The sequence below is a fragment of the Oncorhynchus gorbuscha genome, linkage group LG19 (genome assembly GCF_021184085.1).
Source record: "Oncorhynchus gorbuscha isolate QuinsamMale2020 ecotype Even-year linkage group LG19, OgorEven_v1.0, whole genome shotgun sequence".
Classification (NCBI taxonomy): Eukaryota; Metazoa; Chordata; class Actinopteri; order Salmoniformes; family Salmonidae; genus Oncorhynchus; species Oncorhynchus gorbuscha.
The window spans coordinates 6,847,231-6,874,023 of NC_060191.1; the positions used below are offsets into that span (position 1 = coordinate 6,847,231).

The following is a 26,793-nucleotide window of genomic DNA, read 5'->3' on the forward strand; positions in this document are numbered from 1 at the left end:
GAGGGGAGGAGAGAGAGGGGGATCTAACAGCTGTAGGGGAACTGAGAGAGAGGGGGGTAGAGGAAAGTTAACCAGCACACTTTCTTTCTGTGTGGGTTTGGATCTACAGCTAGGGAAAAGGAGAAGGAATAGAGATACTGTAGGGGAGGGTAATAGTTTGCTCTCCCAACTGCACACATAGGTAAGAACAGATGTTACACTGATTATGAGTTATTCAATATTTTGTAGCCTTATCATTTCAGTCTAAGCAATGCTATAATCAGATTATGTGATATATAGGTTTGGTCCATTGCAGAGTTTCAACAGTTAAGAAGATGTATGAAAGAACAATAGCAAAGTGCCTGGTACGATTATTACTCATCTACCGGGGCGGGTGTTCTGCTTTTTAGTCCACTGAGCAGTCCTTGTGCAAGGGGCGCATTTACACTTTTACAGCTTTTGATAGATTCCCGCTCGCTCACGACAAAGAAAAATTCAGAGGCTGTAACCGGAAGTACAGTTTAGGAGGAATAGTTAGCTGGCTGATTAGTCAGACAGAAATCTCACATTCCTTTGAAAATATACAGGGAAAGGGTGATGGCAACATCCATTTAGGGTACAGATAGACCTGCCGTTGAAGAATAAATAGAAAGGGGCCGGTTGAGAACGATAAACCGTGTCATCGACGTAGAGAGGCGAGGAAGTAACGTTAGCCCTCTACAACCTCTGGCTAGCTACCAACTGTAGGGAGGCTGCTAGCCAGCAAAAATATAGGTGAGTGCACAAACTAACTAGCCAGCATGTCTAGACAGATTGCGCTTTTATATGTAGCTATTATATACATTTGCCGTTCTGAAGTTATTTCAACACTGGGTTGTATGCAGGTGAATGCTAGACCAGGGCTGTCAATACGGATTTACACACACTGCAATTCTCTTGAATCAGGGTTAGATAGACTTTACCTAGCTATGACTACATGGATGATTCATTGATGATCGTCGGATATTTTGTATATTATGTGTTCTTAGCTGTCTTGAGCTTAGCAGACCTACCATAGCTAATCATAGGCATGTTAAAAGGTGGGTGGGGCGCTAATGTAATCCAGTGGATCTTGGTTATCCATCAAGTTCCTACCAGCTGTTATTTCATCCAAAATGGGATTCCATTGTTTCACAAGATGGTTGTTCTCACGCAAACCCACTGACTAAAATGTAAAGAGAGAATATAGATTTAAAACTGAGTGCTGTGGTAGTTTTCCAGCCCCATAGACAAAAGTGCAATTAAAGGGGAAATCACCTCAAACTCTTTTTGGTATCCCCCCCCCTTTCAAGAAGCAAAGTGTCACTGGCCAAATCAAATGTTATTCATCACATGCTTCATAAACAGCAGCTGTAGACTGACAGTGAAATGGGTGATTAACACGTGTAACATTCCTACAGGAATCTGTTCCAAAAACGTTGTAAAGTACAAGGTTGCCAACAACCAACGCATACAAAGTAGCATGATCAATTAACCTAGCTGCCGAATAGGCATCAACTCACCACGCGTGTCTGTGCTGAAACTCAGGGACAACAATGGAGCTTTAGCAACTGTAGGGTATTCACTAGATGGCCATGCTAGAGAGGACAACACTGGCGTCAGAGCTGATGAGCTAGTAGGGAAGTATTTTTGTTGTTGATTTGGGGCTAGGGTCATGGTAACGATAGGGTTAGGTGTTAGGGTCCAAGATAGTGTGTGTGTGTGTGTGTGGGGGGGGGGGAGGGTTGATACAGTTATATATGAGGATATTATTTTTGACAATGTAACGTTTTGACAATATCGCAATTTTATCAAATAATAATTTTTCCTTCATAGCTTCTACTCAATCTTTTTAAATAAGGAGCCAATTTGTTTTCAGCACATTTATTTCCACGACTGATCAAAACTTGTTTTCTCATGACTCTCTCTTGTCCTTCTGCAGTAGATGTATGGTGAGCAGCATGTTTGGCACATTGAGTGGCAATAAAATCACAGTATCGCATCGTGATACATATAGAATCGTGAGAATCGCAATACATATAGTATCGTCACCTAATTATTGTGATAATATTGTATCGTGACGTCCCTGGCAATTCTCAGCCCTAGTTCAAGAGTGGCTTTCAGAATCAAGTGCTTCTGCCTGTTTTCTACTCCCCATCTGGATTCCAAAGCGATTGCCCCCAAGCAGTGTGTTGGCTTGTCACTAGTGTTCTTATTGGTCTGGCACAGTATCTATTGTTGGTGTTGTTTCTCTCAGGTAAACACTTACAGACCAGCAGCCAGTGGTAAAACAACAGTGTACTGTAAGTGTTTAGTGTTATAGTCCATCCATCCGCATCCAACACAGAAAGATGCTTCAATCGATGTCTGGGCCTTGATACCATCTCAAATATCATCTCCTCTACCAAATGAATTGTCTTCTAACCCTCCTTTGTAGACCGATGACCAACTGACCATGTGGAAATCATAACGTACTCGATAAGCTATGAGCTATTATTTACAGTAGACGGTTTGCATGAGTTTAGCGCTCTCTCTGCACACATGATGTCGCCTCATAGCCAAGCTGTAAAACTAGTTAAGATGATGAAATACAGGCCGTGGTGATGTCATCCAACTGAAATGACAGGAGGGAGCTTTGGGGGGGGGGGGGGGGGTGTTGAGGTAGGAGTGATTTAGTGAGTGAAAGGGGGAGCAGATTGGAGATGGAGGGAAAGGAAAAAGCAGACCATGGTGTTGATGTCATTCAACTGAAGTGCCAAACGTTCTCACCGTGGGTCTCATCATCTCTGGATCCAATTTCACAATAGTTTACTTTAGTTAGGCTTAGGGGACTGTCTGGGAGGAGCCTGCAGCTGACCTCACCATATAAAACCATTATCCAGGTCTACAGCCACATGGAATCTGTGGGGAATGTTTTTTGTTGTCAATGCCTTTACAGTTGGTTGAGTAGTGAATTAAATAATACATCATAAAAAATCACTTGACTTTTGTAGGATGACGTTTACAGCGGTATTTGTTTTTTAATTCCTCAAATCAGGTGGTCTATTTCCAGGGGCACCATGAGGAACGTTTGCTCCTAGCATGTCTCAGTCCCGTGACCGTCTCATGCATTATCCCCAGAGCTTTTCTACAGTCGGCTAATATTATGAACCACTTTTAAATGAGCACTAGAACCAATAAGCCAAGTTCTCTGCCTCCATTTAGTGTAGAGCGCTGGCTCTCTAGAAAGCCTTTAGATCAAAGCCTCGTAATATTTCCCTCACAACTGAACAGTCTGCTGGTATCCAATGCACTGGCCCTCATTAGCAGAGGTTTCAACAGGGTTCTATTAGCCAAGGAGAGCAGGTTTCTGTCTGACTGAGGATATTACAGGGGAGGTCTGCTCTGCTTGATGCAGGCTCTTTCATCACAGAGAGGAGCCAATGCTTTGTCAGTGGAGCGTTGGACTCTTACTAGGTTGGACTTTTACAGACAGTTTCCAAGACTGTTCTGTGTGGTCTTGGAAATATAAGACAGCTAGCTAGCCTACAGGCTGTAGCAAGCTGTGGTAGGGTGGGCAACCAGATTGGTTGATGTCCCCTTTGGTCATTTGCCTTTAATATTTCATCCTGCTCTTCTCTGCATTATTTAACAGTAAATCCATTTTGAAAATAGAAAAGTTTTTAACAGTTTGTGGCTTTTTGTTGCTCACTTTGAAGGGGCTTGAGTGCAAATATGATATCTTCTCTCTTTGGCTTCCTGTCAGCATTTTAACTGTTAAAGTACGAAGTTAGGAGTGAAATGTTGAAACCGCTGTGTTTTACAGAGAATCCTAACAAACAGTTAGCTTACTTACGCTGTTTTTTTCTTCATACTGTGTTGAGGCCTGAGTCAGCATTTCCGGAATACTTTCACCCACGGTTGATGTCTTTATCTTGTCAGAACTTGTGTCAAGGCCCCCAAGTCACAGCTACATGCAATGTGGAAACCTCAATTTCAAACTGAAAAACTATTTAAGAAATGTGTCTTAAGGTAACTGTCAAGTTTAAATCTCACTTTTTAAAGTTCATATTCTGTTAACTCGTCCTGTACTCGTATTTGCGACCAAAGCATGAATTGGAGAAAAAACAGTTTAAAAAAACCTACCAACCAACTTGTATCACACAGACCCTTTAAAAAGGTGCCTGCTATTTACTCCTAGAACATGATGTCATGTTGGCTGATTGGCTGAGCTTGAGAGTCGGCCGTCTACTTGCCTTAATATTTTTAATGAACCGTATACACCACCCACACCATTCTGTTGCTGGGGTACAACCACACCATTCTGTCGCTGGGGTACACCCACACCATTTTGTCGCTGGGGTACACCCACACCATTCTGTCGCTGGGGTACACCCACACCATTCTGTCCTTGGGGTACACCCACACCATTCTGTCCTTGGGGTACACCCACACCATTCTGTCCTTGGGGTACACCCACACCATTCTGTCCTTGGGGTACACCCACACCATTCTGTCCTTGGGGTACACCCACACAATTCTGTCCTTGGGGTACACCCACACAATTCTGTCCTTGGGGTACACCCACACAATTCTGTCCTTGGGGTACACCCACACCATTCTGTCCTTGGGGTACACCCACACCATTCTGTTGCTGGGGTACAACCACACCATTCTGTCGCTGGGGTACACCCACACCATTCTGTCCTTGGGGTACACCCACACCATTCTGTCCTTGGGGTACACCCACACCATTCTGTCCTTGGGGTACACCCACACCATTCTGTCCTTGGGGTACACCCACACCATTCTGTCCTTGGGGTACACCCACACCATTCTGTCCTTGGGGTACACCCACACCATTCTGTCCTTGGGTTACACCCACACCATTCTGTCCTTGGGGTACACCCACACCATTCCAACACAGAAAAGCTGCTTTTTAACCTACTTAATACAAATTAAATAACTTTCACTCATATAATTAATTATAGGTCATATTTCACAGAAATCTGGTAACCCTGGGAAGGAAGTTACGTAAAGTTTCTCATGAAACTGACATGGCGTAACATAGTCAAGCCTGGGTGGTAAATCATTCCCTGTCTAAGGGCTGATTCTGATCATAGCGAAAGAAATCAGTCACCCGCATCACAAGCCCACATCGGAGCATGTACTAGGCTAGTTCTAGGGCATTGCTTTTCCTCCCAAAGCAAACAAGGCCTGAGGAAACTCATTTATATTATCACTATGGCAATGGTTCTTAAATATATTGTTGCTCTAACAAAAGCATTTCACATGATGGACAAAAGCATGTTTCTAGACATAAGCCATTAGGCTTGTTAACGGTGAGATACTGACTAGGACCCATCAAGCCATTAGGCTTGTTAACGGTGAGATACTGACTAGGACCCATCAATGTCGTTATATACAGTGTATTCTAAAAGTATTCAGACACTGACTAGGACCCATCAATGTCGTTATATACAGTGCATTCTAAAAGTATTCAGACACTGACTAGGACCCATCAATGTCGTTATATACAGTGTATTCTAAAAGTATTCAGACACTGACTAGGACCCATCAATGTCATTATATACAGTGCATTCTAAAGGTATTCAGACACTGACTAGGACCCATCAATGTCGTTATATACAGTGCATTCTAAAGGTATTCAGACACTGACTAGGACCCATCAATGTCGTTATATACAGTGTATTCTAAAAGTATTCAGACACTGACTAGGACCCATCAATGTCGTTATATACAGTGCATTCTAAAGGTATTCAGACACTGACTAGGACCCATCAATGTCGTTATATACAGTGCATTCTAAAAGTATTCAGACACTTGACTTTTTCCACATTTTGTTAAATTACAGCGATGTTGCCAGGTTTCCTCCAGACGTGACGCCTGGCATTCATGCTAAAGACTTCAATCTTGGTTTTATCAGATGAGAGAATCTTGTTTCTCATGGTCTGAGAGTCCTTTAGGTGCCTTTTGGCAAACTCCAAGCGGGCTGTCATGTGCCTTTTACTGAGGATTGGCTTCCACCTGGCCACTCTACCATAAAGGCCTGATTGGTGGAGTGCTGCAGAGATGTTTGTCCTTCTGATTGCTCCGTTTGGCTGGGCGGCCAGCTCTAGGAAGAGTCTTGGTGGTTCCAAAACTTCTTCCATTTAAGAATGTTGGAGGTCACTCTGTTACCCTTCCCCAGATCTGTGCCTCGACTCAATCCTGTCTCAGAGCTCTATGGACAATTCCTTCGACCTTATGGCTTGGATTCTGCTCTGACATGCACTGTCAGCTATGGGCCCTTATGTAGACAGGTGTGTGCCTTTCCAAATCATATCCAATCAATTGAATTTACCACAGGTGGACTGCAATCAAGTTGTAGAAACATCTGGATGTTCAATGGAAACAGGATACACCAGAGCTCAATTTGGAGTCTCATAGCAAACAGTGTGAATGCTTATTTACACAAGGTATGTCTTTAAAAAAATATATATATACATTTGCAAAAAAACTGTTTTCCTTTGTAATTATGGGGTATTGTGTGGATTGATGATGGGGGGGGGGGATTATTTAATCAATTTTAGAATAAGGCTGTAACTTAACAAAATGTTGAAAAAGGAAATCCGAATGCACTGTATACTCTGTAGGGCACGATAACAGCCTAGCGTCTAGCTGAAAGTAACGTTAAGACAGGTACTGAGAGAGAGGGCCCACGTCTCTGTTTAACCAGGGGTCACCTACAGGGCCACGTCTCTGTTTAACCAGGGGTCACCTACAGGGCCACGTCTCTGTTTAACCAGGGGTCACCTACAGGGCCACGTCTCTGTTTAACCAGGGGTCACCTACAGGGCCACGTCTCTGTTTAACCAGGGGTCACCTACAGGGCCACGTCTCTGTTTAACCAGGGGTCACCTACAGGGCCACGTCTCTGTTTAACCAGGGGTCACCTACAGGGCCACGTCTCTGTTTAACCAGGGGTCACCTACAGGGCCACGTCTCTGTTTAACCAGGGGTCACCTACAGGGCCCACGTCTCTGTTTAACCAGGGGTCACCTACAGGGCCACGTCTCTGTTTAACCAGGGGTCACCTACAGGGCCCACGTCTCTGTTTAACCAGGGGTCACCTACAGGGCCACGTCTCTGTTTAACCAGGGGTCACCTACAGGGCCACGTCTCTGTTTAACCAGGGGTCACCTACAGGGCCACGTCTCTGTTTAACCAGGGGTCACCTACAGGGCCCACGTCTCTGTTTAACCAGGGGTCACCTACAGGGCCACGTCTCTGTTTAACCAGGGGTCACCTACAGGGCCACGTCTCTGTTTAACCAGGGGTCACCTACAGGGCCACGTCTCTGTTTAACCAGGGGTCACCTACAGGGCCACGTCTCTGTTTAACCAGGGGTCACCTACAGGCCCACGTATCTGTTTAACCAGGGGTCACCTACAGGGCCACGTCTCTGTTTAACCAGGGGTCACCTACAGGGCCACAAGCGTTTGGGGAATCTGAGATAGAGCCGCTGTGGTAACGTCAGCATGTTTAACCACAAACACGTGAGGTAAATATTTGAGCTAACGTTGAATGACCCTCTCCTTGACGTAGCTCACATGAACATGTTATGGTGGTTTTACCCGTCTCAGGTCCGACCCGGTCAGCCCTATAGTAAACCATGCTGTAGTTCTCAACTGCTTTTATTACAATGAACGGTTTCATACTGAGAGTGGACCTTGAAGCAGCTGTAAGTGCTGCTATGGTTACGGTATACCTCTCTCCATACTGAGCCTAAGGAGTGGCTAGTGTGTATTTACAATCTGGGGTGAGGTACTGTGTAAAGCAGTCAAGCTCTATCAGAGGTGTGTGTGTGTGTGTGTGTGTGTGTGTGTGTGTGTGTGTGTGTGTGTGTGTGTGTGTGTGTGTGTGTGTGTGTGTGTGTGTGTGTGTGTGTGTGTGTGTGTGTGTGTGTGTTTCTATGCATGCATGCTTTGGAGTTTCTCTCCTGTAGTTAGGCTGCAGGGTTGTTAGATCCTTTGTTGATGTGTCCCCACTAATTCACCAAGGAGAAATATTCCCCTACTGTTTCAAAAGCTCTGTGTGCTCTCCTCAGATAAGCTAATGCTCGATGGTTCATTTCTATATCAAAGGTTTATTTTATCTTCTCTGCTATCCTTTCTACAGCTGGCCTCCAGGTTTGCTAGACCTCCTCTGTAACACAGCCATCTCCTTAACAGTTGGCAGCCTCCCTACCACTCATTTCAGTTTGTGTTGATTTGGATGGCTTGTGTTTGTCCTCTTCTAAATCTTCTTCTCTCCTCAGACAGTAAAAAGACAACATGGCTGACTCCAGCGGCAGTAAACCCTTCATGGTGACTTCCTCCATCAACCTCAAAGTCACCACCCCCTCCTTCTACAACCAGCCAAAGAAGTTTGCCTCGGTCAACCCGCCACGCCCCAAAAGCCAGTCCGACCCGTCGCCTTCCCCGGGCTCGACTCCTCCCGCAGGTCCCTCTCCTCCCCCCAGCCTGGTCTCAACACGTGGTGTCGGCACAGCTGTCATTGGTCGAGTTGGAGTGATGCCTCCACCCCCACCATCGCTCTGCGAAGGTGATTAGCCGTTTTCGTTTGTCATTTTGTAAGCATTTATCCCATGCATCTAGTTGTCTGGTTCAATGTGACACCTAACTTCTTCACTTAATCTTTTTCCCTTCACAGTGCAGATGTGAAGTAACTGGATAGGTGTAAAAATATGGTGGTAGGGGTTAGGGGAAGTGGCTAGGGGTTGTTTTAGAACCGAACTTATCTCGCAACAGAAGCATCAAGCATGTTATTATTTAGTTACAAGTATTTATATTTGTTTCTGATAAAACAAGGATGTTGGATCCCAGAGTTTGAGCCTGGTGTTGGCAACCCAACAGATTGGTAGACTGCAACATTGCCTTTATCCCGTCAATGAAACTCACCTTTCCTGTTTCTCACACACTCTCTAATTACTGCATTTAAAGGGATACTGCGAGATTCTGGCAATTAAGCTGTTTTTCTACTTACCCACCTACTTATCCCTTCAAGTCTATTTTCTGGACAGTATCATTTCACTGTCTCTGTGTGTAGAAACTGTATTGTCATCGGGTTCACTTGAATGAGTGTCTGGGTGGGTGCAGTGAATAGATGACAGGTTTTGAATGAGTGTCTGGGTGGGTGCAGTGAATAGATGACAGGTTTTGAATGAGTGTCTGGGTGGGTGCAGTGAATAGATGACAGGTTTTGAATGAGTGTCTGGGTGGGTGCAGTGAATAGATGACAGGTTTTGAATGAGTGTCTGGGTGGGTGCGGTGAATAGATGACAGGTTTTGAATGAGTGTCTGGGTGGGTGGGTGCAGTGAATAGATGACAGGTTTTGAATGAGTGTCTGGGTGGGTGGGTGCAGTGAATAGATGACAGGTTTTGAATGAGTGTCTGGGTGGGTGGGTGCAGTGAATAGATGACAGGTTTTGAATGAGTGTCTGGGTGGGTGGGTGCAGTGAATAGATGACAGGTTTTGAATGAGTGTCTGGGTGGGTGGGTGCAGTGAATAGATGACAGGTTTTGAATGAGTGTCTGGGTGGGTGCAGTGAATAGATGACAGGTTTTGAATGAGTGTCTGGGTGGGTGCAGTGAATAGATGACAGGTTTTGAATGAGTGTCTGGGTGGGTGCAGTGAATAGATGACAGGTTTTGAATGAGTGTCTGGGTGGGTGCAGTGAATAGATGACAGGTTTTGAATGAGTGTCTGGGTGGGTGCAGTGAATAGATGACAGGTTTTGAATGAGTGTCTGGGTGGGTGCGGTGAATAGATGACAGGTTTTGAATGAGTGTCTGGGTGGGTGCGGTGAATAGATGACAGGTTTTGAATGAGTGTCTGGGTGGGTGCGGTGAATAGATGACAGGTTTTGAATGAGTGTCTGGGTGGGTGCGGTGAATAGATGACAGGTTTTGAATGAGTGTCTGGGTGGGTGCGGTGAATAGATGACAGGTTTTGAATGAATTATAGAACGTTTAGTAACCATTGGATTGCCATGCCTTTGATTTAACCAATCAACCCTCCCCGTTTCTATTAGACTTCCCGCCCCCTCCTCCTCCGTTGGACGATGAGCTGCCAGCCCCTCCCCCTAACTGTGCAACCACACCCCCAGCCTCCGATGCCCCTCCCCCGCCTTCCCTCCCCCTCCCGCGGTGGATGACCTGCCCCTCCCCCCGCCCCGCTTGAGGAGAATGCCTGTCTCCCCGTTCCCCGTCTCCCCCTCCTCCACCACCCCTCCCCCTCTCCCAGTCTCTGGTCCCAGCAGTGTCCCAAGTGCTGGGGAGAACTTTCAGGTAAGTCAGGGTTAATAATCATAAGAATGGAATGCTTTCTGTATTATAAACTGGGTGGTTTGAGCCCTGAATGCTGATTGGCTAACAGCTGTGGTATATGAGATCGTATAACACGGGTATGACAACATGTATTTTTACTGCTCTAATTACGTTGGTTACCAGTTTATAATAGCAATAAGGCACCTCGGGGGTTTGTGATACATGGCCAATATACCATGGCTAAGGTCTGTCCAGGCATTCCGCGTTGCGTCGTGCATAAGAACAGCCCTTAGCGTTGGTATATTGGCAATATACCACACCCCCTCGTGCCTTATTGCTTAAATATAGAACTTTCCATAAGGTCCCAAAGCACATTGTATTGGTGTAGTTGTGTTGGATGACAGCCAGAACTCTCATCCACACATCTACTACCATGGTGGATGTCCCCAGTAAACAGATGTGGAAGTCTATTGCCTAACGTGATGTGAGTGCTTAAGTTCTGATCCATGCAAATCAGTTACATTCTGTTCTCAGTACACTTCTGTGCACATTCCCCATTGACACAAGTGTATGATTTAGGTGGCAGTTGGAGTTTGCTACATTTTTCAAGTCAAGATTCAGCCTGTTGATCAACCATCTCTTTTCCCCCCCCCCCACCCACACAGCGTCTGGCAAAGCAGACTAGTTTTGACAAACAGCTGGATTCTCTGACTGACCTGCTGTCTGAGATGGAGACCAGAGGACCCTTCAACCCCAAGGTACAGAGAAGGACAAGGGGGAGGAGGGAAAGTATTTCATATACTGTAGAGCGTCGTATACTGTAGAGCGTCGTATACTGTAGAGCGTCGTATACTGTAGAGCGTCGTATACTGTAGAGCTTCGTATACTGTAGAGCGTCATAGACTGTAGAGCTTCATAGAAGCACACAACGTCAGTTAACCAACAGGGAAACTGACTGTAACAAAAGACTGCAGTAGACATGGTATGATACAGAGAGAGTAGGAAAGACTTGGGACTGAGAAGATGGAGGGAAATAAAAATGCGATGTGGAGGGGAATAAATGGAGGAGTAGGGAGAGGGAATAAATGGAGGAGTAGGGAGAGGGAATAAATGGAGGAGTAGGGAGAGGGAATAAATGGAGGAGTAGGGAGAGGGAATAAATGGAGGAGTAGGGAGAGGGAATAAATGGAGGAGTAGGGAGAGGGAATAAATGGAGGAGTAGGGAGAGGGAATAAATGGAGGAGTAGGGAGAGGGAATAAATGGAGGAGTGGGGAGGGGGAATAAATGGAGGAGTGGGGAGAGGGAATAAATGGAGGAGTGGGGAGGGGGAATAAATGGAGGAGTGGGGAGGGGGAATAAATGGAGGAGTGGGGAGGGGGAATAAATGGAGGAGTGGGGAGAGGGAATAAATGGAGGAGTGGGGAGAGGGAATAAATGTAGGAGTAGGGAGGGGGAATAAATGGAGGAGTGGGGAGGGGAAATAAATGGAGGAGTGGGGAGGGGGAATGAATGGAGGAGTGGGGAGGGGGAATGAATGGAGGAGTAGGGAGGGGAAATAAATGGAGGACTGGGGAGGGGGACTAAATGGAGGAGTGGGGAGGGGGAATAAATGGAGGAGTGGGGAGGGGGAATAAATGGAGGAGTGGGGAGGGGGAATGAATGGAGGAGTGGGGAGGGGGAATGAATGGAGGAGTGGGGGGGGGGAAATAAATGGAGGAGTGGGGAGGGGGAATAAATGGAGGAGTGGGGAGGGGGAATAAATGGAGGAGTGGGGAGGGGGAATAAATGGAGGAGTGGGGAGGGGGAATAAATGGAGGAGTGGGGAGGGGGAATGAATGGAGGAGTGGGGAGGGGGAATGAATGGAGGAGTGGGGAGGGGAAATAAATGGAGGAGTGGGGAGGGGGAATGAATGGAGGAGTGGGGAGGGGGAATGAATGGAGGAGTGGGGAGGGGGAATGAATGGAGGAGTGGGGAGGGGGAATGAATGGAGGAGTGGGGAGGGGGAATGAATGGAGGAGTGGGGAGGGGGAATGAATGGAGGAGTGGGGAGGGGGAATGAATGGAGGAGTGGGGAGGGGGAATGAATGGAGGAGTGGGGAGGGGGAATGAATGGAGGAGTGGGGAGGGGGAATGAATGGAGAGAGAGCAGGGAGGGAAAAAGAGGGGAGAGAGAGCAGGTCAGGATAAACCGTTTGGCCAGATGCCAGGCTGTTTTGTGTCTGTTCAGGCTGATGGCTCTAGGATGAGTAAGCTGTTCGTTACTGTACACAGACAGACAATGAGAGAGTGATGTACAAAAACAGAGGAAGTGAGTGATGCAGAGAAACTTACACTGAATGATGTTTATAAAGAAAGATGGCGATGCAAATAGAAAGAGGGACCAAGCCAGACAGAGAGAGACGTGGTGCACAATGCATACTCCATTGTGATCAGGCCTGTGTGTGTGGGGCCAAGCCAGCGGTCTGGGGAAACGGCCATAAATGGAGAGTGTTTTTATCCTCCTGGGAGGAACTGGATCAGAATAGAGAAATGTTGGCACAAGCTCTTGATAAGAATGTCAGAGACAGATTACTACTGATGAGCTCAAGTTCCCCTGTATGACTCAGAGCCTGTGCTTTGTGGAAGTTGAACATTTGATACGATAGAAAATCACTACCTGCAACCTTTTAAAATGTTTGAATTCTGTACTTGAATGATACTAATAGCCGTTTTCACCGTTCCTAAAAACACAGTCGGCTTGTTAAGGAGGGTGGATTGTTTAAAATGTTTCAAACTTCCAAAATAGCTGAAGGGACACTCAGTTCCTAATGCTTTTAGTGTAAAAGCTTGTTGTGTGTTGTCTCATAGTTCTCTTCAACTCTTCAGTACATATAGCCTGTAATGTTTTCTTGTCTGATCTTGTCTCCCCAGTTGCCCAGTCAGTACTCAGCTCCTCCTCCTCCTGCCCCCAAGCCTGCAGGTCCTCCCCCCACTGCTCCCAAGCCCAACCTCTCCTTCCTCCCCCCTCCAGAGATGGGAGACAAGCCCCCTCCCGCTCCCTGGGCCGAGGAGCTCAAACTCCGGACGACACACAGACAAGCCAATAACCCTATATCCACCCCAGTTCCTGCTCCTGCCCCACAGCCATTTGCTAAAGCCCCAGTCGTGGCTCCTAAAGCTTTTGGGGGCATGAAAACGGGGACATCCGTGCCTCCTGTGGGGCTGAAGAACCAGAACCACGCCCCGGCTCCATTTGGTGTTGCTCCTAAACCTTCCCCTGTAGCCAGCTCCTTCCCTCCTCCTCCTGCCGCTCCTCCTGCCGCTCCTCCTGCCGCTCCTCCTGCCGCTCCTCCTGCCGCTCCTCCTGCCCCACCAGCCAACAAAGTGGCTCCCCCAGCCTTCAATCACTCAAAGCCCTCTTCCATTGACTCTCAGATGACTGTGAGCCCGCCCCCTCCTGCTCCCGTGCCCCCTCCTCAGCCCAAAGTGATGACATCACCACCTTCTTTCAGCCAGCCAATGAAATCTCCCCCTTCATCAAAGGTATGTTAGGAGACCCTTTGGGGTGAGTGTGTGTGTGTGTGTTTAGTACTCCCCCTGTTAGATGTGTGTTTTCTGTCCCCCAGCCCTCGCCTCCTGGGCCTGTCTCTGTCCCAGGTGGAGGTGTTCCTCTCTCCATGAGGGAGGTGGAGGAGCTGGAGAGAATGACCAATGCATTCATCAAAGACATGGACACACACGCTCCCGTCATCACCTCAGCACCTACAGGTACACACACACGCTCCCGTCATCACCTCAGCACCTACAGGTACACACACACCCTCCGCTCATCACCTCAGCACCAACAGGTACACACACACCCTCCGTTCATCACCTCAGCACCAACAGGTACACACACACCCTCCGCTCATCACCTCAGCACCAACAGGTACACACACACCCTCCGTTCATCACCTCAGCATCTACAGGTACACACACACCCTCCGTTCAGCACCTACAGGTACACACACACCCTCCGTTCAGCACCTACAGGTACACACACCCTCCGTTCATCACCTCAGCACCAACAGGTACACACACACACACCCTCTGTTCAGCACCAACAGGTACACACACACACACCCTCCGTTCATCACCTCAGCACCAACAGGTACACACACACACACCCTCTGTTCAGCACCAACAGGTACACACACACACACCCTCCGTTCATCACCTCAGCACCAACAGGTACACACACACACACCTTCCGTTCATCACCTCAGCACCAACAGGTACACACACACACACCCTCTGTTCAGCACCAACAGGTACACACACACACACCCTCCGCTCATCACCTACAGGTACACACACACCCTCCGTTCATCACCTCAGCACCAACAGGTACACACACACACACCCTCTGTTCAGCACCAACAGGTACACACACACACACCCTCCGCTCATCACCTACAGGTACACACACACCCTCCGCTCATCACCTCAGCACCAACAGGTACACACACACACACCCTCTGTTCAGCACCAACAGGTACACACACACACACCCTCCGTTCATCACCTCAGCACCAACAGGTACACACACACACACCCTCTGTTCAGCACCTACAGGTATACACACACACCCTCCTTTCATCACCTCAGCACCTACAGGTATACACACACCCTCTGTTCAGCACCTACAGGTACACACACACCCTCTGTTCAGCACCTACAGGTACACACACACCCTCTGTTCAGCACCTACAGGTATACACACACCCTCTGTTCAGCACCTACAGGTATACACACACACCCTCCTTTCATCACCTCAGCACCTACAGGTACACACACACCCTCTGTTCAGCACCTACAGGTATACACACACCCTCTGTTCAGCACCTACAGGTATACACACACCCTCTGTTCAGCACCTACAGGTATACACACACACCCTCCTTTCATCACCTCAGCACCTACAGGTATACACACACCCTCTGTTCAGCACCTACAGGTATACACACACCCTCTGTTCAGCACCTACAGGTATACACACACACCCTCCTTTCATCACCTCAGCACCTACAGGTATACACACACCCTCTGTTCAGCACCTACAGGTATACACACACACCCTCCTTTCATCACCTCAGCACCTACAGGTACACACACACCCTCTGTTCAGCACCTACAGGTACACACACACCCTCTGTTCAGCACCTACAGGTATACACACACCCTCTGTTCAGCACCTACAGGTATACACACACCCTCTGTTCAGCACCTACAGGTACACACACACCCTCTGTTCAGCACCTACAGGTATACACACACCCTCTGTTCAGCACCTACAGGTATACACACACACCCTCCTTTCATCACCTCAGCACCTACAGGTACACACACCCTCTGTTCAGCACCTACAGGTATACACACACACCCTCCTTTCATCACCTCAGCACCTACAGGTACACACACCCTCTGTTCAGCACCTACAGGTACACACACACCCTCTGTTCAGCACCTACAGGTACACACACACCCTCTGTTCAGCACCTACAGGTACACACACACCCTCTGTTCAGCACCTACAGGTACACACACACCCTCTGTTCAGCACCTACAGGTATACACACACCCTCTGTTCAGCACCTACAGGTACACACACACCCTCTGTTCAGCACCTACAGGTACACACACACCCTCTGTTCAGCACCTACAGGTATACACACACACCCTCCTTTCATCACCTCAGCACCTACAGGTATACACACACCCTCTGTTCAGCACCTACAGGTACACACACACCCTCTGTTCAGCACCTACAGGTATACACACACCCTCTGTTCAGCACCTACAGGTATACACACACCCTCTGTTCAGCACCTACAGGTATACACACACACCCTCCTTTCATCACCTCAGCACCTACAGGTACACACACACCCTCTGTTCAGCACCTACAGGTACACACACACCCTCTGTTCAGCACCTACAGGTACACACACACCCTCTGTTCAGCACCTACAGGTATACACACACCCTCTGTTCAGCACCTACAGGTACACACACACCCTCTGTTCAGCACCTACAGGTATACACACACACCCTCCTTTCATCACCTCAGCACCTACAGGTACACACACACCCTCTGTTCAGCACCTACAGGTACACACACACACCCTCCGTTCAGCACCTACAGGTATACACACACACGCTCCATTCATCACCTACACTAGTTCATTGTTTCATACTACCATACCCATCGTGTCAGAACGAACTCTATTATCAGAGCGTCATTATCTTGTCCAGTTCCTGCCTGAAAACACTCTCAGTATGCTATTGGTTCTGATTGATTGGGCTGTAGTTCTAGTTGACTGGGCTGTAGTTCTAGTCGACTGGGCTGTAGTTCTAGTAGACTGGGCTGTAGTTCTAGTAGACTGGGCTGTAGTTCTAGTAGACTGGGCTGTAGTTCTAGTCGACTGGGCTGTAGTTCTAGTAGACTGGGCTGTAGTTCTAGTTGACTGGGCTGTAGTTCTAGTTGACTGGGCTGTAGTTCTAGTTGACTGGGCTGTAGTTCTAGTTGACTGGGCTGTAGTTCTAGTCGACTGGGCTGTAGTTCTAGTCGACTGGGCTGTAGTTCTAGTCGACTGGGCTGTAGTTCTAGTCGACTGGGCTGTAGTTCTAGCCGACTGGGCTGTAGTTCTAGTCGACTGGGCTGTAGTTCTAGTCGACTGGGCTGTAGTTCTAGCCGACTGGGCTGTAGTTCTAGCCGACTGGGCTGTAGTTCTAGTCGACTGGGCTGTAGTTCTAGTCGACTGGGCTGTAGTTCTAGTCGACTGGGCTGTAGTTCTAGTCGACTGGGCTGTAGTTCTAGTCGACTGGGCTGTAGTTCTAGTCGACTGGGCTGTAGTTCTAGTCGACTGGGCTGTAGTTCTAGTCGACTGGGCTGTAGTTCTAGCCGACTGGGCTGTAGTTCTAGCCGACTGGGCTGTAGTTCTAGTCGACTGGGCTGTAGTTCTAGTCGACTGGGCTGTAGTTCTAGTCGACTGGGCTGTAGTTCTAGTCGACTGGGCTGTAGTTCTAGCCGACTGGGCTGTAGTTCTAGCCGACTGGGCTGTAGTTCTAGCCGACTGGGCTGTAGTTCTAGTCGACTGGGCTGTAGTTTTAGTAGACTGGGCTGTAGTTTTAGTAGACTGGGCTGTAGTTTTAGTAGACTGGGCTGTAGTTCTAGTCGACTGGGCTGTAGTTCTAGCCGACTGGGCTGTAGTTCTAGTCGACTGGGCTGTAGTTCTAGTCGACTGGGCTGTAGTTCTAGTCGACTGGGCTGTAGTTCTAGTCGACTGGGCTGTAGTTCTAGTCGACTGGGCTGTAGTTCTAGCCGACTGGGCTGTAGTTCTAGTCGACTGGGCTGTAGTGCTGATGGGCTAGGGTGCTGCTGGGCTGAGGTGCTGATTGGCCTTTCATCAAAATGATTGATCAGGGTAATTAGGCAGTAAGGAGCCTCCTCCCTCCTCTCTCTCATTGGTGCTAGACCAGTATGTCTGTGGTAATGACTTAATGACTGTGTGGAATAGGATTGACTGGGCTCTGCCTCTGTCAGCGTCAACCAACTATTATCCCCTCTCTCTTCGTCCTCTCCTCTCTCTTTGTCCTCTCTCCCTTTCTATCTCTCTCTCTCCCTCCCTCTCCTCATCTCTCCCTCTCCACTCTCCTCATCTCTCCCTCTCCACTCTCCTCATCTCTCCCTCTCCACTCTCCTCATCTCTCTCTTTCAGAGGTATGTGGTAAGTGTGGTGAGGCTCTGTCTCGTTCCCAGCCTGCAGTGAGGGCCATGAACAAACTCTTCCACTCTGACTGTTTCTGCTGTATGAGCTGCCATCGCCCCCTGCAGGGCATGCAGTTCTACGACAAGGACGGGACGCCACAGTGTGATGACTGCTACACTGTGAGTACACACACAGAAATTGCATGCATAAAAAGCTTACAGTAATTAATTCACTCTCACACACAAAGACATGTAACGTGTTTGCTCTCTCTCCCACCCTCCTGTCTGTGTGTCTCTACAGAGTTCTCTGGCGGTGTGTTCTCGGTGTGGGGAGCGTATTACAGACCGTGTGTTGAAGGCGGTGGGCCAGTGTTTCCATGCCCATTGTTTCCGCTGCTGCACCTGCGCCTGCAGCCTGGAGGGGGCGCCCTTCATCACGGACGACAACAACAACCCATACTGTGTCCCAGACTACCACAGGTACGGCCTCTCATCTCCTTGTCTTTCTCTCTCTTAGGTATTGTCCTCTGTGTGTGTGGTACAGTCTAATGTCCTCTCTGTCGCCCTGCCTGTAGGCGTTTCTCTCCCCTGTGTGTGTGTGTGTGTGTGTGTGTGTGTGTGTGTGTGTGTGTGTGTGTGTGTGTGTGTGTGTGTGTGTGTGTGTGTGTGTGTGTGTGTGTGTGTGTGTGTGTGTGTGTGTGTGTGTGTGTGTGTGTGTGTGTGTGGTACAGTCTAATGTCCTCTCTGTCCCCCTGCCTGTAGGCGTTTCTCTCCCGTGTGTGTGGTACAGTCTAATGTCCTCTCTGTCCCCCTGTGTGTGTGTGTGTGGTACAGTCTAATGTCCTCTCTGTCCCCCTGCCTATAGGCGTTTCTCTTCCGTGTGTGTGTGTGTGTGTGTGTGGTACAGTCTAATGTCCTCTCTGTCCCCCTGCCTATAGGCGTTTCTCTCCCCTGTGTGTGAGCTGTAATGAGCCCATAGTTCCTGATGCCGGCAGTCAAGAGACCGTCAGAGTCGTGGCCCTCGAGAAGAACTTCCACCTCAAGTGCTACCGCTGTGAGGTAAGGACATCAGACCTGCTACATCTAAAGTAGTACCGCTGTGAGGTAAGGACAACAGACCTGCTACATCTAAAGTACTACCGCTGTGAGGTAAGGACATCAGACCTGCTACATCTAAAGTACTACCGCTGTGAGGTAAGGACATCAGACCTGCTACATCTAAAGTACTACCGCTGTGAGGTAAGGACAACAGACCTGCTACATCTAAAGTGCTACCGCTGTGAGGTACGGACAACAGACCTGCTACATCTAAAGTACTACCGCTGTGAGGTAAGGACATCAGACCTGCTACATCTAAAGTACTACCGCTGTGAGGTAAGGACATCAGACCTGCTACATCTAAAGTACTACCGCTGTGAGGTAAGGACATCAGACCTGCTACATCTAAAGTACTACCGCTGTGAGGTAAGGACAACAGACCTGCTACATCTAAAGTACTACCGCTGTGAGGTAAGGACATCAGACCTGCTACATCTAAAGTACTACCGCTGTGAGATAAGGACAACAGACCTGCTACATCTAAAGTACTACCGCTGTGAGGTAAGGACAACAGACCTGCTACATCTAAAGTGCTACCGCTGTGAGGTAAGGACAACAGACCTGCTACATCTAAAGTACTACCGCTGTGAGGTAAGGACATCAGACCTGCTACATCTAAAGTACTACCGCTGTGAGGTAAGGACATCAGACCTGCTACATCTAAAGTACTACCGCTGTGAGGTAAGGACATCAGACCTGCTCCATCTAAAGTACTACCGCTGTGAGGTAAGGACATCAGACCTGCTACATCTAAAGTACTACCGCTGTGAGGTAAGGACATCAGACCTGCTACATCTAAAGTACTACCGCTGTGAGGTAAGGACATCAGACCTGCTACATCTAAAGTACTACCGCTGTGAGGTAAGGACATCAGACCTGCTACATCTAAAGTACTACCGCTGTGAGGTAAGGACAACAGACCTGCTACATCTAAAGTACTACCGCTGTGAGGTAAGGACATCAGACCTGCTACATCTAAAGTACTACCGCTGTGAGGCATTTTTCCTATTTTGTTGCCTTACCTGGAATTAAAGTTGTATCATTTGATTTACACAACATGCTTACCACTTTGAAGATGCAAGAAATACGACAAAAAAACAGAACTTGGGTGTGCATAACTATTCACCCCCCCAAATTCAATACTTTGTAGAGCCACCTTTTGCAGGAATTACAGCTGCAAGTCTCTTGGGGTATGTCTCTAAAAGCTTGGCACATCTAGCCACTGGGATTTTTGCCCATCCTTCAAGGCAAAACTGCCCCAGCTCCTTCAAGTTGGATGGGTTCTGCTGGTATACAGCAATCTTTGTCATATCACATATTTCCAATTGGATTGAGCTCTGGGCTTTGACTAGACCATTCCAAGACATTTAAATGTTTCCCCATGAATATCTGGAGTGTTGCTTTAGCAGTATGCTTAGGATCATTGTCCTGTTGGACGGTGAACCTCCGTCCCAGTCTCAAATCTCTGAAAGACTGAAACAGATTTCCCTCAAGAATTTCCCTGTATTTAGCACCATCCATCATTCCTTCAATTCTGACCAGTTTCCTAGTCCCTGCCGATGAAAAACATCCCCACAGCATGATGCTGCCACCACCATGCTTCACTGTGGGGATGGAATTCTCGGGGTGATGAGTGTTCTCGGGGTGATGAGAGTTGTTGGGTTTGCGCCAGGCATAGCATTTATCTTGATGGCCAAAAAGCTCCATTTTAGTCTCATCTGACCAGAGTACCTTCTTCCATATGTTTGGGGAGTCTCCCAAATGCTTTTTGGCGAACACTTTAAGCAATGGCTTTTCTGGCCACCCTTCTGTAAAGCCCAGCTCTGTGGAATGTACGGCATAAAGTGGTCCTACAGGCAGATACTCCAATCTCTGCTGTGGAACTTTGCAGCTCCTTCAGGGTTATCTTTGGTCTCTTTGTTGCCTCTCTGATTAATACCCTCCTTGCCTGGTCCATGAGTTTTGGTGGGTGGCCCTCTATTGGCAGGTTTGCCATATTCTTTCCATTTTTTAAATAATGGATTTACTGGTGCTCTGTGGGATGTTCAAAGTTTTGGATATTTTTTTATAACCCAACCCTGATGTGTACTTCTCCACAACTTTGTCCCTGACTTGTTTGGAGAGCTCCTTGGTTTTCATAGTGCTGCTTGCTTGGTGGTGCCCCTTGCTTACTGATGTTGCACACTCTGGGGGCTTTCAGAACAGGTGTATGTGTATATCTATCTATCGATCATGTGACACTTAAATAGATTGCACACAGGTGGACTTTAACTAATTAAGTGACTTCTGAAGGTAATTGGTTGCACCAGATCTTATTTAGGGGCTTCATAGCGAAGGGGGTGAATACATATGCATGCAACACTTTTCAGTTTTTTATTTTATAGAATTTTTTGAAACAAGTCATTTTTCTGGGGACTATTTTGTGATGTATTAGATGTATTATGAAGAGATGGTTAAATATCTTAACAGTTGGAATGGAGTCCCTGCGTGTTTTGGATGTAACTGTTTTCCAGTGACCTTCTGCACATCCTGAAGTCTCTCTTCCTGGTTGCAGGATTGTTCCCGCCCCCTCTCCATAGAGGCGGACGCAGATGGCTGCTACCCATTGGACGGCAGGATCCTGTGCATGAAGTGCCACACCCAGCGGGCCAAGGCTATGCAGTGATTGGTGGACACATCTGTTATTCAAGTCTAACTTTGAACCAAATCCAAGATGGGATCCATTCAGCTTCCACCATTCTGTCTTTGCAACAGGGCTTTACTTGTGCGCTGTGAGTGAGTGAGTGAGTGAGTGAGTGAGTGAGTGAGTGAGTGAGTGAGTGAGTGAGTGAGTGAGTGAGTGAGTGAGTGAGTGAGTGAGTGAGTGAGTGAGTGAGTGAGTATGTTTGCATGCAGATGTCGTTATGTCTCTCTCCTCTTTCTGCTTATTTCCCCTCTCAGTCCAGAGGTAATGTACTGCACTGAGAGACTCCATTCCTCCTCCCCTTCTCCCCTTGTGTTAATGCCAGTGTTATCAAGGCCATTTTTTGTTTATGCTTAAATTCCCAGCATGACTTGCACAAGTATAGCTTAGTCATGGGCTGTCCCAACAGTCAAAGATGGTTTCCTCTCCTCTTCTCTCTCCACTGATAGGAAAACATGTTGAGAAGGTTTCAGCCTTAACTTTGATTTGTCTTTCACTTTTCAGTGGTACGGAAGGAAAAGAGTGGAAGTATTTCAGAGTGAGACATAGTAACAGTAAGATCAAGTTGACCCTAAATGCTGATCTTGGGTCAGTCTTGCAATCCCCCCTTACTGATTATGGTTAGATCTTAGATCTGTGCCTACTGGCAACTTTTCCCAGAAGTTTAGTGTAACCCCCTGACCCCAGTGCATGAGGAGTTGAACAAAAGTTTAAGGTGGACTAATTCATGTTCCCCTGCACCTCCCATAGGGCTGAGCTCTGCTGGGCTGGTGGCACCGGAAGCACTTTGGAGTGCCTGCAAACATACAAGTTACTTAACTGCCTTTAGAGAGTGCTTTCTAGAGAACTACATATCCCACCAGACACAATGTAGCAGAGCAGTGTGCTGTAGGAAATGTAGTTCCTCTTGGGCTAAAAACTGAGTGCAAAAAAAAACAACATAAATATGTGAATGTCGCTCTCGTTTGTTTTTGTTGTGTGCGTTTGTTGCTTTATAGGCATGCATAGCTACAGATCACTGTCAGTTACTCTCACCAGTTTGTCAAGCACAGAATGAGGGTACAATACGATCAAAATGACCATTTATTTCTTTGGCAAAAGAATAGAAGATTTAAGATCATGATTAGAGACACTACCTAGAACAAAGGTCAAAAGTTAGCCAAGCACAGATTCCATTCCTATGATCTCCTCATGTTAAATAGAGTGCTGTAGTTTAAAGAGGACCACATGGCTTAGAACAGAACCTACGCTACAGGCAGAAGTTGCTCTTAACCTCTAGGATCAGATTACCCTACCTCATCCCTAATCTTAATTTAAAGGGGATGGAGGGAAAACATCGGATCCTGCATCAGTAGTTAGGGGCAACTTCCAGGACCTACAGTACAGTATAATCCTATCATCCTCAATGAAGCGCTCTTGAACGCATACTTATGTAGTGTGCAGGTGAGTTAAGATATCTAATGAGTAACATAGAGATATTACCTCTCATTAATTCAATTCACCTAAAGGTTAACTCATGGATTTTTGCACTATACATCTGCATTTACAAATGCTTCGTATTTTGGGCATTTGCAGCTCTCTGAATAACATAATAGAACTGGCTCTGAATCAGGGTTTTAAGTATTATAAACATGCGACAGATCAAATGGCCAGTCTGTTTTCCAGTAGAGTGTAGTAAGTCATTGACTGTAGCAGTAGCATGTAGATCAAACCAATACAGTTCAAGGTGATGGTAACACGTCACTCAAACGCATCACACTTTAAATTCACTGCCAAGTTTTAATCATGTTTTTTGTGCTTTACACAGTATATTGTTCCTCTTCCTTTCTCATAATACTCCAATAAATACCACTGTTTTCATTATTCAGCTTGGTGTTCTTTTATGTCTCGATATCAGTTATATTTACTCTGCTTGTAATCTGACCATACTGTATTTCATTGATAAGTACTTATTTTCAGTGATTTTTTTCAGTGAAACTTTGTGAGTTGCCATTTCCACCCTAGTATTCCTATCTCTCCTGTTCAGACTGGTTTGGCACCAAACACCCATCCTTTACAATCCTCAGTCTGGCATAGCAACACAACCCTAATGACCAAACTAACATCCTAAACCATATGGCCAAACAGACTCCATGTGCATGTTATCTGGGTCGTCGGTATCATCTTTAGTATTCTCAGTTGTTTTCCTTTTTTATTTGCACAAATGATTCCACCCTTGTGACCATGCCTTTGTCTTCACTGTCAGACCATTGGTGTGTGATGATGCCTTTGTCTTCACTGTCAGACCATTGGTGTGTGATGATGCCTTTGTCTTCTGTCAGACCATTGGTGTGTGATGATGCCTTTGTCTTCTGTCAGACCATTGGTGTGTGATGATGCCTTTGTCTTCACTGTCAGACCATTGGTGTGTGATGATGCCTTTGTCTTCTGTCAGACCATTGGTGTGTGACCATGCCTTTGTCTTCACTGTCAGACCATTGGTGTGTGATGATGCCTTTGTCTTCACTGTCAGACCATTGGTGTGTGATGATGCCTTTGTCTTCACTGTCAGACCATTGGTGTGTGATGATGCCTTTGTCTTCACTGTCAGACCATTGGTGTGTGATGATGCCTTTGTCTTCACTGTCAGACCATTGGTGTGTGATGATGCCTTTGTCTTCTGTCAGACCATTGGTGTGTGATGATGCCTTTGTCTTCACTGTCAGACCATTGGTGTGTGATGATGCCTTTGTCTTCTGTCAGACCATTGGTGTGTGATGATGCCTTTGTCTTCTGTCAGACCATTGGTGTGTGATGATGCCTTTGTCTTCACTGTCAGACCATTGGTGTGTGATGATGCCTTTGTCTTCACTGTCAGACCATTGGTGTGTGATGATGCCTTTGTCTTCTGTCAGACCATTGGTGTGTGATGATGCCTTTGTCTTCACTGTCAGACCATTGGTGTGTGATGATGCCTTTGTCTTCTGTCAGACCATTGGTGTGTGATGATGCTTTTGTCTTCACTGTCAGACCATTGGTGTGTGATGATGCCTTTGTCTTCTGTCAGACCATTGGTGTGTGATGATGCCTTTGTCTTCTGTCAGACCATTGGTGTGTGATGATGCCTTTGTCTTCTGTCAGACCATTGGTGTGTGATGATGCCTTTGTCTTCACTGTCAGACCATTGGTGTGTGATGATGCCTTTGTCTTCTGTCAGACCATTGGTGTGTGATGATGCCTTTGTCTTCTGTCAGACCATTGGTGTGTGATGATGCCTTTGTCTTCACTGTCAGACCATTGGTGTGTGATGATGCCTTTGTCTTCACTGTCAGACCATTGGTGTGTGATGATGCCTTTGTCTTCACTGTCAGACCATTGGTGTGTGGTGATGCCTTTGTCTTCTGTCAGACCATTGGTGTGTGATGATGCCTTTGTCTTCACTGTCAGACCATTGGTGTGTGATGATGCCTTTGTCTTCACTGTCAGACCATTGGTGTGTGATGATGCCTTCAAAAACACCACGTTGCTCATTTAATGATGGTTGCCTTGTTCTTTTCATATAGTTTTTATAAATTCCTTTTATATTTGTGTGTATGTTTACGGTTCCAAACATGCCAACATTAATTACCTGTACATGTCATTCTTTTTCTTCTTTAATTTTACTCAAAATAAAACTGCTAATAGCCTAAATCCTGTGTGGTTTTATTTAGCCTGTTTGGCATTTGCAATAATTAAAGGTCTTTACCCCTGGAAGTTATTGTTGAGTATTATCCTCATTCTCTCACATCAAATATAGTATTTCTCTCTCAAATCGAATGTTATTTGTCACATGCGCCAAATACAACAGGTGTAGACCTTTACACTGAAATGCTTACTTAGAAGCCCTTAACCTACGATCTAGTTTTAAGAAAAACATTTTTTTTTAAATAAAGAAGAAAGTCAGAAAAAATAATTAAGAGCAGCAGTGAATAACAATAGCAGGGCTATATAATAGCAGGGCTATATACATGGGGTACCAGTGTCGAGGTAATTGAAATAATTATGTACATGCAGGTAGGGTTGTTAAAGTGGCAATGCATATATAACGGTAGTAGCAGGGTGGGGGGTGCAAAGTAGAAGCTGTTTAGAAGCTTCTTGGACCTAGATTTGGTGCTCCAGTACCACTTGCTGTGTGGTAGCAGAGAGAACAGTATATGACTATGGGGCCTTCATCTGACACCGCCTGGTATAGAGGTCCTGGATTGCAGGAAGCTTGGCCCCGGTGATGTACTGGGCCGTATGCATTACCCTCAGTAGTGCCTTGAGGTCGGAGGCCGAGCAGTTGCCATACCAGGCGGTGATGCTCTCAATGGTGCAGCTGTCAAATCTTTTGAGGATCTGAGGACCCATGCCAAATCTTTTCAGTCTCCTTAGGGGGAATAGGTTATGTCGTGCCCTCTTTACGACTGTCTTGGTGTGCTTGGACCATGTTAGTTTGTTGATGTGGACGCCAAGGAACTTGAAGCTCTCAACCTGCTCCACTACAGCCCCATCGATGAGAATGGGGGCATGCTCGATCCTCTATTTCCTGTAGTCCATAATCATCTCCTTTGTCTTGATCACATTGAGGGAGAGGTTGTTGTCCTTGCACCACATGGTCAGGTCTCTGACCTCCCTATAGACTGTCTCACCGTTGTCAGTGATCAGGCCTGCCACTGTTGTGTCATCAGCAAACTTAATGATGGTGTTGGAGTTGTGCCTGGCCGTGCAGTCATGAGTGAACAGGGAGTACATGAGGGGACTGAACACGCACCCCTACGGGGCCCCCATGTTGAGGATCAGCATGGTGGATGTGTTGTTACCTACCCTTACCACCTGGGGGTGGCCTGTCAGGAAGTCTATGATCCAGTTGCAGAGGGAGGTGTTTAGTCCCAGGGGCCTTAGCTTATTGATGAGTTTTGAGGGCACTATGGTGTTGAACGCTGAGCTGTAGTCGATGAATAGCATTCTCACAT

The 26,793-nt window shown here is 47.0% G+C and overlaps 1 protein-coding gene across 3 annotated transcripts; it reads left to right on the forward strand.

Annotated features, from left to right (window-relative positions):
* On the forward strand, positions 1-25,489 carry LOC124005111 (zyxin-like). 3 transcript variants are annotated; one of them, XM_046314050.1, is made up of 10 exons: positions 1-181; positions 8,297-8,583; positions 10,074-10,329; positions 10,974-11,066; positions 13,221-13,832; positions 13,916-14,057; positions 18,050-18,219; positions 18,341-18,519; positions 18,978-19,098; positions 21,692-25,489. In XM_046314050.1, exons 3-10 carry the CDS (start codon positions 10,228-10,230, stop codon positions 21,800-21,802), a joined length of 1,530 nt encoding a protein of 509 aa, XP_046170006.1. In that variant the 5' UTR covers positions 1-181; positions 8,297-8,583; positions 10,074-10,227; the 3' UTR covers positions 21,803-25,489. The 3 variants fall into 3 exon arrangements, with proteins under 3 accessions (XP_046170006.1, XP_046170008.1, XP_046170007.1); XM_046314051.1 differs by lacking the exon at positions 1-181 and adding an exon at positions 275-753; XM_046314052.1 differs by lacking the exon at positions 10,074-10,329 and having other exon boundaries at positions 3-181.
* Positions 25,490-26,793: the final 1,304 nt, after the last annotated feature.